Source organism: Periplaneta americana, chromosome 7 (assembly GCF_040183065.1).
Source record: "Periplaneta americana isolate PAMFEO1 chromosome 7, P.americana_PAMFEO1_priV1, whole genome shotgun sequence".
Lineage (NCBI taxonomy): Eukaryota > Metazoa > Arthropoda > Insecta > Blattodea > Blattidae > Periplaneta > Periplaneta americana.
In genome coordinates this window covers 188,322,981-188,338,635 of record NC_091123.1, presented here as the reverse complement: position 1 = coordinate 188,338,635, position 15,655 = coordinate 188,322,981, and the positions used below count along the sequence as shown (strand labels likewise).

The 15,655-nt window shown below is 36.3% G+C and overlaps 2 protein-coding genes across 3 annotated transcripts in view; both read left to right on the top strand.

The window, feature by feature from the left end:
* LOC138702632 (uncharacterized) overlaps positions 1-2,173 on the top strand; it is a 32,125-nt gene extending 29,952 nt beyond the window's left edge. For both annotated transcript variants that reach the window (XR_011332848.1, XM_069829954.1), the window contains one exon: positions 867-2,173. Coding sequence is in view for 1 of the 2 variants with exons in the window: in XM_069829954.1 (XP_069686055.1) it covers positions 867-967 (101 nt within the window). In the remaining variant the exon portion in view is untranslated. The remainder of the gene's footprint in view (positions 1-866) is intronic.
* Positions 2,174-6,765: 4,592 nt separating this feature from the next.
* Positions 6,766-13,133, top strand: LOC138702630 (neuropeptide CCHamide-1 receptor-like). Its single transcript, XM_069829949.1, has 2 exons — positions 6,766-6,919; positions 9,912-13,133. The coding sequence occupies exons 1-2, from the start codon at positions 6,905-6,907 to the stop codon at positions 11,757-11,759; spliced, it is 1,863 nt and encodes a 620-aa protein (XP_069686050.1). The 5' UTR covers positions 6,766-6,904; the 3' UTR covers positions 11,760-13,133.
* The last annotated feature ends 2,522 nt before the right edge of the window (positions 13,134-15,655 follow it).

Here is a 15,655-nt window from a genome sequence, read left to right as displayed (position 1 = left end):
TTCCTCCGGAAGTGAAGCTGTGAGTCCCGTGTTGTAGATTTGTATGTATGTATTTATTTACACTGAAAGTGGGCAAGCACCCGGTGGGAGTGGTATACGCAATATAAACATTACACAATAAAATGATAAGCAATACACAGTACAATTATACAATACACAATACAATAAGAATACACAATACAATTGAACACAATAATTACAATTAATAATAATACATAAAATAACCTAATTTTACAATACAACCTACATATGTATACGTCCTACATAAGTTTCAATAGTCTTTCACTTTACTCTCATCTCACTCACTGTAGTGGCACTATGACGCATTTCACTGACACTATAGAACACATTTCATTGACGCTGTAAATTATCACTGATCGGAACTATTCACTGCACTGTAAAACCATAACTTCACTGACTCACCTCGCTTCACTGATACAACAGTTCAAATAAGACAAATAATTACACCCTTATGCATACTTATAAACAGAACTACATTTAAGCTAAACATTTCTAGTCTAAGGTCCTCTTACACGCTATTTTTAAATAAGTTACAATTCAAACCAAGGGAGTAACTCGTCAGGGTAAATAAATACATGTCACCTTAAAAATTAAATGTTATATGTCACCTTAATTTTAATCTACATTTTATACACAACTTTTTAAGTTTTAAGTTTTTACGGCATGTAAAATAATACTGTCCCTGATAGAAAGCTTCAGATTTTCATGTACTCGTATAGCCTACGTAAAAAGGCAAGTAGAGTATAAATAAAACTACTACGAAATGTTTGCATGGAGAACAGTTTATTAACTTTAGATTCCTGTTCAGTAATATGTGAAATTAAAATGAATACATCTCCATGCAGGTTCTGCTCATGGCGGTCTTGGTGACGGCTCTAAACCTCGGGGAGATGAGGTCGACATCAAGCATTGCTGCACACAACGGCAGGAAACTTCCAAGATCTGACGAACACCACCCAACAAGAGAGCCGTACGGTGTTGCAGTGGAGTGCTTCAGAACAGGAACTGACCAAAGTGAACTGAGTGAAAATGCCGATGTCAATTATTATGAAATCTTTTTCCCTTCTCTATTTTGTTTGAAACAGGAAAGTGCCAGACTCCAACAGCGCGGTGAGAGATTCAAGAAACTGCCTAAAAATCTGACAAATATTGCCTGGAAATTTGTTAATACAAATAACAATAGCTTTGGTGAGATTTTCATCAACGAAATGAAAAATTACACCAGTGAACTCGCATCTCTTATTAAGGAATTCGAAACGTTCAATCAGTTCCTGATCACAGCTCAGATAGCTTCAGAAAACATGACGGTTCATACAGCACCTTACGAGAACTTACTAAATAGGTACGAAGTATTTTTGACGATGTTTGAACAGCTGTACAACGTGACTGTCCAATATTACATCATACTGCACAATTCCCGCCTGGTGCATAATCTGACAGAGCGGTACAAAGTCCAGCACGATATCGAGATGCTGGAGAATGCTTTTGAACTGCATGCTATCAATTACCAATCCACAGAGCATTTTTTCAAAAATGTGGCAAAACTAGTCGAATTTAGGAGCAAGAATCAACTGCATGAGACGCTGAACACAAAATTCACGAGGAGACTTCTTGATTTGAAATACTGGGAAGGCGTTTTGACTGAACAGGGAAATGCTTTGTCGAAAATGGAGGATTATTTGAAGCAACAACGAATAAAATTCCCCTTAGACGCTTAAAAAAGCCGATCGGTCTCGCAGTATGTTGCTCATTTTATTAAGATCACTATTACCATCATCACCATCATCATGGTCATTACAAAGATATACAGGGTGTTTCAGAATTCAACCGCAGAAATTTAAGGGTTGTAGAGGGGTCCCAGTTAAGTATTTTGAGACAGAGAACTAGGGATCTGCGGGTTCAAATTTGCACGTAATGGCGTGAAATATTTTTGGGCCAGTACGCCACTGATTGAACATGACGTAGAATAGCGAGGCATTTGGAAATTTGTCGGATAGAATATTGCTGTATGTCTGTGTAAAGCAGCAATACATTAATATACAATAAATAAATTAAATTTTAATTTTTGTCTCAGTATGCTAGAATTTTTTTAACTACACATATATTATTATGTATTAATTTTGAGCATTAAAGTGAATCGAAGAAGAAAAAATGATCTATTATTTTATTTCTTCCTGTTCCGAGACTCCTACTTCAATCCTGAAATTGTGTTCCTTGTGAAAATCTGTGAAATTCAAGATATATCATCATCAACAATATGAAATCCTGGAGGAAATCCGAAGGCAGGCGTAAGTAAGTCTTCACCAGTTCATACCAATATTCGTTTGGTTTAATATTATGATATTTGTGGTGTCTGCAATATGTCAATTAAAGTAGGTGTAAATTTCAAATTCGCATAATTTCACAAGATTAAATGGATAACATGGAAAAAAGTAATGAATAATCAATTTTAATTATACAAGCAACGCCTCTTTAAACTAAAACGAACTTCATGCCGATTATTTGAAGACAGTGTTCCATGTCATATAGAACTATTATAACATTCTTTCATCTACAGAGGTGCGAAAATTATTAGAATAATCTTAATTTTAAAGGTTTTTTTAATAGTTCCTTCACAAATATTAATTGAATTGATGAATATTGGTATATAATATTACTATACTGATGTAGGATATATTTACTACTAACAATGCCGGAAAGCATTGTTGTACATTGGTATTTTTCTTATTTTACAATTGTTATGGGAATTCAGAAATTATTATATTATGTTGGCGGAATTGGAAACATAAAAAATTAATTAAGAAATGCTTTAAACAAATTGTTCTTTGCGTTTACATTGTTGTGAAGGTTCAAATGAACGTATACATCTGTTTTGTGCATATAATTTTTTATGTTTCCAATTCCGCCAACATAATATAATAATTTCTGAATTCCCATAACAATTGTAAAATAAGAAAAATACCAATGTACAACAATGCTTTCCGGCATTGTTAGTAGTAAATATATCCTACATCAGTATAGTAATATATACCAATATTCATCAATTCAATTAATATTTGTGAAGGAACTATTAAAAAACCTTTGAAATTAAGATTAATCTAATAATTTTCACACCTCTGTACTTGTGAAGGGTTCTTATACCGTCTGGTTATTCACAGCAATGTCTTCCTTGCCACTACACGCATAGCAGCGAGATACACACTTGTGAAATTCACAACTTCATTCAAAACACTGTTAAACTGATGAGCAGGATATGCTTGTAGGAGAAACAAGAAGAGTACCGACGATGGTAGACATAACAGTACTTACAGCAATAGTTACAATAATAGTAGTTTCAGCTGAAATAGTAATACTAGTAGTTATAGCAGCAGCGGTAGTAGCAGTAGAAGTTCTTGTATTCCCCTTGTTCTCCTTGTATTACTCCCTTCTCTTTCTATGCACCCTCATTGTATTCTCCTTGTTCTCCTTGAATACTCCTTTTGCTCCTTGTATTCTCCTTTTTCTTCCTGTATTGTCATTGTAATATTAATTGTAATTTTATTCTTCATATTATAGTTGTAATCCCCTGGTAGAGGGGCAGAGAAGGCCTGACGGCCTTATCTCTACCAGGTTAAACAAATAAATACTACTACTACTAAATACAATATTTCCCCTGCTATCCTTGAATTCCCATTGTTCTCCATGTATACGCTTTATTCTCCATGTATTCCCCTTGTTCTCCATGCATTCCCCTTGTTCTCCATGCATTCCCCTTGTTCTCCATGTATTCCCTTTGTTCTCCATGTATTCCCCTTGTTCTCCATGTATTCCCCTTGTTCTCCATGCATTCCCTTTGTTCTCCATGTATTCCCCTTGTTCTCCATGCATTCCCTTTGTTCTCCATGTATTCCCCTTATTCTCCATGCATTCCCTTTGTTCTCCATGTATTCCCCTTGTTCTCCATGCATTCCCTTTGTTCTCCATGTATTCCCCTTGTTCTCCATGTATTCCCCTTGTTCTCCATGTATTCCCCTTGTTCTCCATGCATTCCCTTTGTTCTCCATGTATTCCCCTTGTTCTCCATGCATTCCCCTTGTTCTACATGCATTCCCTTTGTTCTCCATGTATTCCCCTTGTTCTCCATGCATTCCCCTTGTTCTCCATGCATTCCCTTTGTTCTCCATGTATTCCCCTCGTTCTCCATGTATTCCCCTTGTTCTCCATGTATTCCCCTTGTTCTCCATGCATTCCCTTTGTTCTCCATGTATTCCCCTTGTTCTCCATGCATTCCATTTGTTCTCCATGTATTCCCATTGTTCTCCATGTATTCCCCTTGTTCTCCATGCATTCCCTTTGTTCTCCATGCATGCCCCTTGTTCTCCATGTATTCCCCTTGTTCTCCATGTATTCCCCTTGTTCTCCATGCATTCCCTTTGTTCTCCATGTATTCCCCTTGTTCTCCATGCATTCCCTTTGTTCTCCATGTATTCCCCTTGTTCTCCATGCATTCCCTTTGTTCTCCATGTATTCCCCTTATTCTCCATGTATTCCCCTTGTTCTCCATGCATTCCCCTTGTTCTCCATGCATTCCCTTTGTTATCCATGCATTCCCCTTGTTCTCCATGTATTCCCCTTGTTCTCCATGTATTCCCCTTGTTCTCCATGCAATTCCCTTTTTTCTCCATGTATTCCCCTTGTTCTCCATGCATTCCCCTTGTTATCCATGTACTCCCCTTGTTCTCCATGCATTCCCCTTGTTCTCCATGCATTCCCCTTGTTCTCCATGCATTCCCCTTGTTCTCCATGCATTCCCCTTGTTATCCATGTACTCCCCTTGTTCTCCATGTATTCCCCTTGTTCTCCATGCATTCCCCTTGTTCTCCATGTATTCCCCTTGTTCTCCATGCAATTCCCTTTTTTCTCCATGTATTCCCCTAGTTCTCCATGCATTCCCCTTGTTCTCCATGTATTCCCCTTGTTCTCCATGTATTCCCCTTGTTCTCCATGCATTCCCCTTGTTCTCCATGCATTCCCTTTGTTCTCCATGTATTCTCCTTGTTCTCCATGCATTCCCTTTGTTCTCCATGTATTCCCCTTGTTCTCCATGCATTCCAATTGTTCTCCATGTATTCCCCTTGTTCTCCATGCATTCCCCTTGTTCTCCATGTATTCCCCTTGTTCTCCATGTATTCCCCTTGTTCTCCATGCATTCCCTTTGTTCTCCATGTATTCTCCTTGTTCTCCATGCATTCCCTTTGTTCTCCATGTATTCCCCTTGTTCTCCATGCATTCCAATTGTTCTCCATGCATTCCCCTTGTTCTCCATACATTCCCTTTGTTCTCCATGTATTCCCCTTGTTCTCCATGCATTCCCCTTGTTCTCCATACATTCCCTTTGTTCTCCATGTATTCCCCTTGTTCTCCATGTATTCCCCTTGTTCTCCATGTATTCCCCTTGTTCTCCATGCATTCCCTTTGTTCTCCATGTATTCTCCTTGTTCTCCATGCATTCCCTTTGTTCTCCATGTATTCCCCTTGTTCTCCATGCATTCCAATTGTTCTCCATGTATTCCCCTTGTTCTCCATACATTCCCTTTGTTCTCCATGCATTCCCTTTGTTCTCCATGTATTCCCCTATTTCTCCATGTATTCCCCTTGTTCTCCATGCATTCCCTTTGTTCTCCATGTATTCCCCTTGTTCTCCATGTATTCCCCTAGTTCTCCATGCATTCCCCTTGTTCTCCATGTATTCCCCTTGTTCTCCATGCATTCCCCTTGTTCTCCTGGCATTCCCCTTGTTCTCCTTGTATACGCTTTAATCTCCGTGCATTCCCCTTGTTCTCCACGTATTCCCCTTGTTCTCCATGCATTCCTCTTATTCTCCTTGCATTCCCCTTGTTTGTCTTGTATATACTTCATTCTCTATGCATTCCCCTTGTTCTCCTTGTATACGCTTGATTCTCCATGCATTCCCCTTGTTCTCCTTGTATACGCTTTATTCTCTATGCATTCCCCTTGTTCTCCTTGTATACGCTTGATTCTCCATGCATTCCCCTTGTTCTCCTTGTATTCGCCTTGTTCTCCTTGTATACGCTTTATTCTCCATCCATTCCCCTTGTTCCCCTGGCATTCCCCTTGTTCTCCTTGTATACGCTTTATTCTCTATGCATTCCCCTTGTTCTCCTTGTATACGCTTTATTCTCCATGCATTCCCCTTGCTCTCCATGCATTTCCCTTGTTCTCCCTGTATTCGCCTTGTTCTCCTAGTATGCCCCATGTGTGATCGATCACTCTCTTTAACTACAGAATGTCCAACGTTTAAGCATATGATGGTTTCCACATTTGACGGTTGTTTGTAATCCATTAAATGTAAGTCGTGTAAATATTTGACTCAATTTGTGGTCATGAAGAGAGAGTTTGACGCGATTTTTTATTCACCCTGTACAAAGTAATAAAACAGTTTTTTTTTTTACTCTCCAGTTTGGACAAACAACTAATTCCGGAAGCATACTGTGAAGTATTAAATATTTACATCTATGTCTGGGAATGGAATACGAAGCTACAGAGTTTCGAGTCACTAAAGCTTCCTTTTGGGTAACTTAACTGTATATATTAGATTAAACAGCGAGTTTCTTTTGTTATTATCCTGGAAACAGGAAGTGCGTGTCTTCCTCGGCTAGAGGAAGTGGAACCGCAGGGGGATTTCAGACAACACAGATTATTATTGGGAGTGTTGAGGATTATGACGTGCGTATCCTTAGGATAAATGTTTTTCTTGCAGATCTGTTTCCTTACTTCAGGAAATAGTGAATAATGTCTCATTTCCTTCTTTGAACATTAATAACTGCAGGCAGAGCTGCAAGACATCTGTTGCTCCAGACATCAATCGGAATTGTGCATAAAAATGATTACTCTGAACGTAAGTACATTAAAAAAATAGCCTATATATTGTTCATACATATATATGAATATAGTTAATTTATATTCATTGGAATATATTAACCCAGAAAATAAATAATAAGGAAGAGCTGATTCCTCCAAGATGAAAAGTGGAAAATATTAAATACATCACTTTGTTTTTTGAACACTGCTTATGTCTGCGGAAAAGACCTTATTTCAATTTGTTTTTTCACAATGATTATTTTTGTCCTTTTCCCATTTTCGGTAACTTGTGGTTTAGCGCCATGCTAACAATAATATCCAGAGACTGCAGCTGACAATGAATATCTGTGTGTTCTACACCCAGATTAATTCTAACCCATCATCCAAGTCGCAAACCCATTTATCAATAAGAACCCCCAAAAAAGATTACGCTGTTATCCCTAAGGTAATTTAATCTTATAATCAACAAAAATGGATCAACTATGCATAAATAAATATATATACACAAAGAGAGTTAATTAATTCTATGAATACACAACAGAGAGGAACCGGTCAAATTGTTCATAAATTTAAGACCTTCGTCGTGATTGTATTGCTGGTGTTAGAGGTGATGATATTTTGAAATAGTCATAGTGGTGATGGTAGTATTTGTATGATCTGATTTTAGTAATTACCGCGATGATCATGGTGATGGTAATTGTAATACTAATATTCATCATGATGGTGGTGATGGTGCCGATCACGGTGATAATAATGGTGTTGGTGATGATGTTGATCGTGTAGTGGTAGCGTCCATCGACCGTAGTGGTGATAATACTGCGTTTATCGCATTGTTGGTGTTAGTGTTTATCGTGGTGGTAACATCCACGTTTAGTAATGATAATGTTTACCATGTCGGTGATGTATTGTGTGACAATGGTGTTCATCGTCTTAATAGTGCTATCGATTGTGTAATGATGATTTTGAATGATCACGCTGATGATACTGGTGTCTGTTGTGGTGGTGGTGTTTCAAGTTTTGATGATACTGTACTGATAACAGTAAAGGTCATTATTATTATTATTATTATTATTATTATTATTATTATTATTATCATCATCATCATCATCATCGACAACAACACTCACGTTTCGGGTCCATTTTTGTCAGTTCCGCCTCAGAATTACATTAGTCGTGGTATCTATAATATTGTATAAAATGTTACTTTTATTGGTAATTCCATTTTATCTATGGACGCCCTACATTTCAGTAGGCCTATCTCTGAGGGGTGTATTTTTGTATTGTTTTTTGTAGGTAGTCTGTTATTTTCCATTCTTGATATTGTGTTTTTTCCATTTAGTTGCATAACTGTAACTGGTTTCATTAATACTATTTATACTCAGTTTCTATACGTTTACTAGTATTTCTTTCTTGTCTAAGAGATTATCCCAGCCACCGTGAGCCCTCAAGAACCACATTTCGGAGATTTTTTCTCTTTATTTTACTTTCCTTAAGGGGAAAGGATGGTAATTTTTAGTGAAAAATGAGTAAATAAAAAAAAATCTTTAAAATACTCTGTGATATGTGTGGAATGCATGGCATAACATTTTGTGGGTATTTGTGCCCTTATCGGATGTTGAGACGTCATTTTTAAACTTCCTGCGCTATGGATTTTTAAATCACACGCCCGCTTTTATCGGTTTCCAGTAACTTCATTTTTCTTTGCTACATTGCCAGACAAAAATAGATATAATTTCTGAACTATTAAAGATACATGCATGAAATTTAGAACACACATTCTTTAGACTATTAGGAAACTTTTCTCTGTAACAGAATTTTGTTAATTGATATCATTTTAAAAATACGTCCGTTTGGTTGCAAGAAAGGAAATCAGAAAATTATCATTAAATTTTAATTGTTTATTTCACAAACGTAGGGACTAATATCAAAATTCTGTTACAGACAGTTTGTAGAACATGCTTTTGCAAATACATTGCAAAAAACTGTTTGAAATCTGTCTTTAAAAACGGTTTATATATGTATCGGTTTTAGTACAATCCTGCACTGGATATATATTTTTTTTCAAATTTGGGCTCCCAAATAATTTTTTTTTCAAAATATTTATATTTGGTTGAGTTCGTACAGCTATGAGCTCTCTACATACAACAAATTGATATAGGAAAAAAGTTAAAAAAAAATACCATCCTCTCCCCTTGAGTGTCCAGCTTTCAGATCCATATATGAGGACTGGAATGGCCGTCACTTTATAAAATTTGAGCATAGTTTCCTTAAGACATGTCATGGCGCACTGCATAATTTCACAGAGAAATAAACTAACATAAGATCTCTGAAATTACCATAATGACGTTTATTGTGTACAATACAGGGATAAACAAGCTCGAGATAGTTACACGCCAAATCAGTAGAAATATAAACTATACATTGGACTCCTCGATACAACATTTCACGGGCTTGGCTATGGAGAACAACAATTCTACTTCGTAGTTTCATATTTTCAAGGGCAGAGAGATGAACTCGTGTCCTTTTGTATTTAACACTAGCTTGTGACAAGGCAACTCGTTCTTTTGAGGACGCTAAAAACAAGTCACAGAACATAAACCAATAGTCAAGAGGGCAGGTGACATTAAGCTGGTATGAGTGAGTGAGAATAAACAATATACATGAAGTTAATGAATTCTCTGCTTCTACTTCCTTGTGATATTCACTTAATTTGTGGATGGGAGAAATGTGGCTCGAAAGCAGCGCTTTATCTTGGTCAAGAACGTTTTCCTCAGTGTCAGCTTTTTGCATTCCTTGGTTCCTTGCTCTTATACAAGAATTAAGTTATGTTAAAGTTTATGCACGAGAGAAACTGTAACTTCCATCAAGCTGTACTGTATCTTACTTGTAAGTTTGGCTATTCAAACAGCACTAAAATTGCAGAATATATAGTAGACAATGTTAGTTGTGATATGTTTGGGAAAAATACTTAATAACATACAAATCGCTCATTAGAATGCAAAAATTTATGAGAATACATTTGTTTCCAGGTTCAATTCATCTCAGTCCTGATTGTACTAACTTTAAACCTGCAAGAAACATGGTCGCAGTCAAACGATGCTACATATAACAGCACGAATGTCACAACATCGGAGGAAGGCGAAGGAATAATAAAGATACACGTCAGCGGACACCCAACGACGGAGTGCTTCAGGACAGTCACCGAAGCAAACGACATGACTGCAAGTACTGTTGCCAATTACTATGGAAACTTCGTCAGTTCAGAATCTTGTTTGGAACAGGAAAGTAACAGACTAAAAAAACAAGGTAAAAGATTTGATAGAGTGCCTAAATATCTAGTAAGCATTGCTTTTGAGTTCGTCCAATTTCATAACGACAGCGCTGGTCAAACCTTCTTAGTGGAAATGAGGAGTTTCGTTGAGGAACTGGAAACTCTTATTAAACAGTTCAATGCATTCAATAAAATTCTTAATAATAATGGTACAACAACGTACAACTTGAGTGTTGACGGAAATCGGTATGAAATCTCGTTAAGGAATTACCGCAACATTTTGACAATGTTTGAGCAACTCTATAGTACAATACTGCAATATTATACCACACTAACAAATTCCCGCCTCGCCAAAAATCTGACTGAGCAGTACAATCTACTGCAGGATCTTTCTTCTTTGGAAGACGCGTACGAACAAATTGTTATCAGTGGTCGTTCTACGGAAGAGTTACTTCAGCAAGTGAGAAAACTAGTGGAGTTCAGGGCCAACAGTGGCTTGAATAACACGTTCAACACAAATTTCACTCGACAGCTACTTGATTTGGAATATTGGGAAAATCATGTAACAGAACAAAAAAACACAAAATCCAAATTCGAGAAATACTTAAGGAATGAAAAGTTCAGAGTCCCACTTCAACACTACCTTCAACCCACTGTGCACGCAGTTATTTTCATCATCGGTTTCGTGGGGAATGTGGTCGTAATTATCATCATCATCAGACATAGAGATATTCGTCTGACCGCTAATATGTTGCTACTCAACCTTGCCGTTGGAGACTTGCTCAACCTGGTTCTCAACATTCCTGTATTCCACACGTACTTCACATCAACCAGCTGGCAACTAGGAGAAGCGACGTGCAAAATGTTTCGTTTCTTCCGACAACTGGGAATTAGTGCCAGCATTTATTCTGTTGTAGTGTTAACTATCCAAAGATACGTAGTGCTAACGCGACTAAACACAATACAAAATAATTCAATTTTTGGTCAGCACATGGCAACAAACCTTAAAATCCTCCTTACTGTGTCACTGGCATGGCTCATAGGCCTAGTGATAGCTATACCACACACAGCCTTCGCTGGAATTTATGAAAATAACTGTTTCAGTTTCTCCAAAGCAGTGCACATCCATTACTCCAAAGGAATCACCGTGTTCGATATACTAATAGTCTGTATTGTTCCTCTGTCTTTAATTGGAATCTTCTCAACTTTGTCTTCAAGGATACTAGAAAACAGTGTTAAAAATATGACAACGGAATCTAAAGGAACAGAAAAATGTGTCAAAGCTCAAATTGTTAGCTCCAGAATTCTTAGAGCTATCACAATTGTCTCCGCCATAAGTTATGTTCCATTATATTTCTATCTTTTCGCTGAAGCATGGTTCGGCATTCAAATAGATGCAAGGGTTAATTACTTCATCTTCTTCCTTACATACTCCCTACTATTTGCAAATTCCTGCTTTAATCCCATCGCTCTTTGTGTTGCGTGTGAAAGGTTTAGGTGTGGTTTCAAGCGATATCTTCTCTGCAGAAAGAACGAAGTATTGAATGCAAATCAAGTGCAAATAACACCCTCATCAGGTTCTACTTCCCTTGAAACTAAGATTTAGAATCTAAATGCAAATCAAATGCAAATTCCATCTTCATTAGGTTCTACTTCCATTGAAATTAAGATTTAGAATCTGTATGCAAATTAAGTGCAAATTCCATCTTCATCAGGTTCTGCTTCCATTGAAATTAAGATTTAGAATCTGTATGCAAATTAAGTGCAAATTCCATCTTCATCAGGTTCTACTTCCATTGAAATTAAGATTTAGAATCTAAACACAAATCAAGTGCAAATTCCATCTTCATCAGGTTCTACTTCCATTGAAATTAAGATTTAGAATCTGTATGCAAATCAAGTGCAAATTCCATCCTCATCAGGTTCTACTTCCATTGAAACTAAGATTTTGAGCATTCTTTATGACATCCGCAATATTTAAATTCTGATACGTGCATAAATCAAATTTAAACTATCACTTTATTTTACAAAACTATATATTTGAAGTTAACATTCATGACTTCAGCTACAGAGAGTAAATTACTGGGTAAAATTAATAATAATAATAATAATAATAATAATAATAATAATAATAATAATAATAATAATAATAAACTAATAAATAACTCAATGAAAGAAAAAAGACTAGGGTCTTAGAAAAGAAAATGGAGAACATAAATATTAAGTTATCACAAATTAATTGGAATATTACAGTCGCCCATTCGTCTTTGAATGTTTGTTAAGATCTAACAACAATAGGCCTATCTCCGTTCCTTTTAGATATGTTTACGGAAAAAGCAGGGTTAAATGTGGGTGAAAAACCAGTTAATTGTAATTCTTTCCGTTTACAGTACACTTTGATATGAGGCAAGTACATTCCATGATATTTAGTAACATTTATGGCCATGTTAGCTGCTGTGCCGTCATTTAAAGTTCTGCTGCACAGGGTTTTTAAAGGACACTAAACGTTGATTGCATTTTCCCGCAACTTTAATTTTCTGCTTTATTTCATACAAAAAATTACGAGCTATTAAGGCTGCATGCATGATATTCTTTAATATCTCTGATTGAGGTTCTGATATCTATATCTATTATATCAGACAGTACATCTCACTTGACGATATGTGTCAGAGGAAGAACAATTGTTTGTATGCGTCTGAAGTCTGACTAGTGTAATATGTCGTGCTGCTTCAAGGGCAAATCTGTAATTATTGTAATTATTGCAGTGGTTACAGACCACTTGATGATTTAAGTCAGCTTTTCATATTTGTTTGATCTCTGCTAGGTCAATGCTATCTGCTCATTTGTGAACTGTATATTATTTTTCAGTAACTGAGCTCTATTACAGAAATATGTTTTATGTTATATATAAATACACCTAACCTTTCGCCTACACTTTTCTGGGATGATGCTTTATAATAAAAGGTTTATAAAACTGCAATATTTGTATTTTTCTTTTTCTTCCTATGTAAGAATGTAGACCACTATTGAAGCACTTAGGCACAAATGACCTTCTGTGCACCCCATAAATGGAAATCAAGTCAGACCGCAATGCTGCTGGGTTTTATTTCCTGAAATTCTTCGGAAGACAACATATCGATGCCTGATGTGGCTTAAAGCTGGAAACCGAGTAGGCTACAATGTCAGATGATGACTCGACACCCAACCTATTTTAACAGGTCATAGACGTTTGTGTCCGGCCAGAAGTCTGGTTGCCCATCTTAAGGGAAGACTTCACTGAAAATCATGAAAATTTTTCCAAATTTTTTTAGTTATTTCACTTATTCAGAATTTATATTTTCATACCCCAAATGGATTCAGCTCAATTCTGATTACAAATACTCGTATGTTTACACTTTTTAAATTAAGGCTGGAAGGGGGCGTGGAATTTAAAGAGCTGTCAAAATTGTTTTTCATCGAAGAATTCATTTTTAAAATTTCTGATTACAAATCTAGTAACTTTTTGTTGGCTCCCTGAAGTTACTAGATGAATGTAGCGGAGGAGAATATTAATTTACATAAATATTCATTTTATTTTCAAATCTATTTTTCTGTGTTCATTTTTGTTGATTCAACACCAACTTTCTTATGCCAAATATTAATCAATCAGGATGAAATATTAATAAAATTAACTAGCAGCATTTCTCACAAAATAAATGCATAGAAACATGCAGCTACCTCATAAATACTTGCAGTAAAAATTTCATCCAGATTGATTAATATCTGGCATAAGAAAGTTGATGTTGAATTAACAAAAATGAACACAGAAAAATAGATTTGAAAATAAAATGAATATTTATGTAAATTAATATTCTCCTCCGCTACATTCATCTAGTAACTTCAGGGAGCCAACAAAAAGTTACTAGATTTGTAATCAGAAATTTTAAAAAAGAATTCTTCGATGAAAAACAATTTTGACAGCTCTTTAAATTTCACGCCCCCCTCCAGCCTTAATTTAAAAAGTGTAAACATACGAGTATTTGCAATCAGATTTGAGCTGAATCCATTTGGGGTATGAAAATATAAACTCTGAATAAGTGAAATAGCTAAAAATATTTGGAAAAATTTTCATGTTTTTCAGTGAAGTCTTCCCTTAAGGTTTTCCTTTCCAAAGCCAGGAGATGTTTAATTACGTTAGGTTATGGTAATGTTTGTGTACTTCACTCCCAAGTGATTGTTACGAAATCCACTGTATTATTTGGCAAAAGTTGAGAATTAGACAAATTAGTACTGATAAATTGGTGGCATGAAGATTTTTAATTATACAGATAGCGTCACATCACGTCACTTCTTACCGTTTAGATCAGTGATGGGCAGATGCCTGCAAGACTGAAACGGCGTGAATATTTCCTGCACGAGGAATTGATTGTCCGTCGGAGCGGTATCATAACATTGGGAGAACGAGTTAAAGATCAGCGAGTTGTTTCGATGGTGAAAATGAAGTTAAATAAATCATGTATATAATAAGTGGCTGTAATAGTTTAAATTTAAACAATGAAAATATTTATACTGTAGGACATTTTTGAGTAACTTGTCCGGTTTTCAATATCTAAAGGGTAAGTAACCTTGCGATTGTTTCTATAATGAATTATTGCCTGTGACTATACTTATTTTTACACGATTGTTTAACGACGTTGTATTAAGTACTAGATTATTTAGCGTCGATGGAATTTGTGATAGATGGTATTTCGCGAGATGTCACTGAGGATTCGCTATAGATTACCTAACATTTGGAGAAACCTCGGAAAGAATCCAAACACGTAATCAGCCTAAGAGGGAATCGAACCAACCCCCGAATGCAACTCCGTATGAGCAGATACATGTGCCTGCCACCTAGGCTGCTGACTCTTGATGTGAAATAGATTCAGTCTCCGCAAACCGAGTGGCCAGATTACAACTGTGTCGTCCTCATATCGAATCCGAGAACTGAGTTATTTATAAGTAGAGCGCTCGCAATGATCCACACGGAAATTGCTTGGAATAAAGAGGAAGGAAATGCATAGCTACACCATCTCAATTCCCGCTAAATGAGAAAAATGAAGACTTCAATAATTCAATTATATTATAGTCGAAAATATTTTCTAGTAACTTTATGGTTCTTGCAAGAGAACTCTGAGGTAATATCAAAACTAATTAAGAAACCTGATTACTTCAAACTGTCAACGACCAGACAGTAGATGGATGGATGGATGGACGGATGGATGGATGGACGGACGGACGGACGGACGGACAGACAGACAGACAGACAGACAGATAGATAGATAGACAGACAGATAGATAGACAGATAGACAGATAGATAGACAGACAGATAGAGATAAATAGATAGATAGATAGACAGACAGACAGACAGACAGACAGACAGACAGACAGACAGATAGATAGATAGATAGATAGATAGATAGATAGATAGATAGATAGACAGACAGATATATAGACAGATAGACAGATAGATAGACAGACAG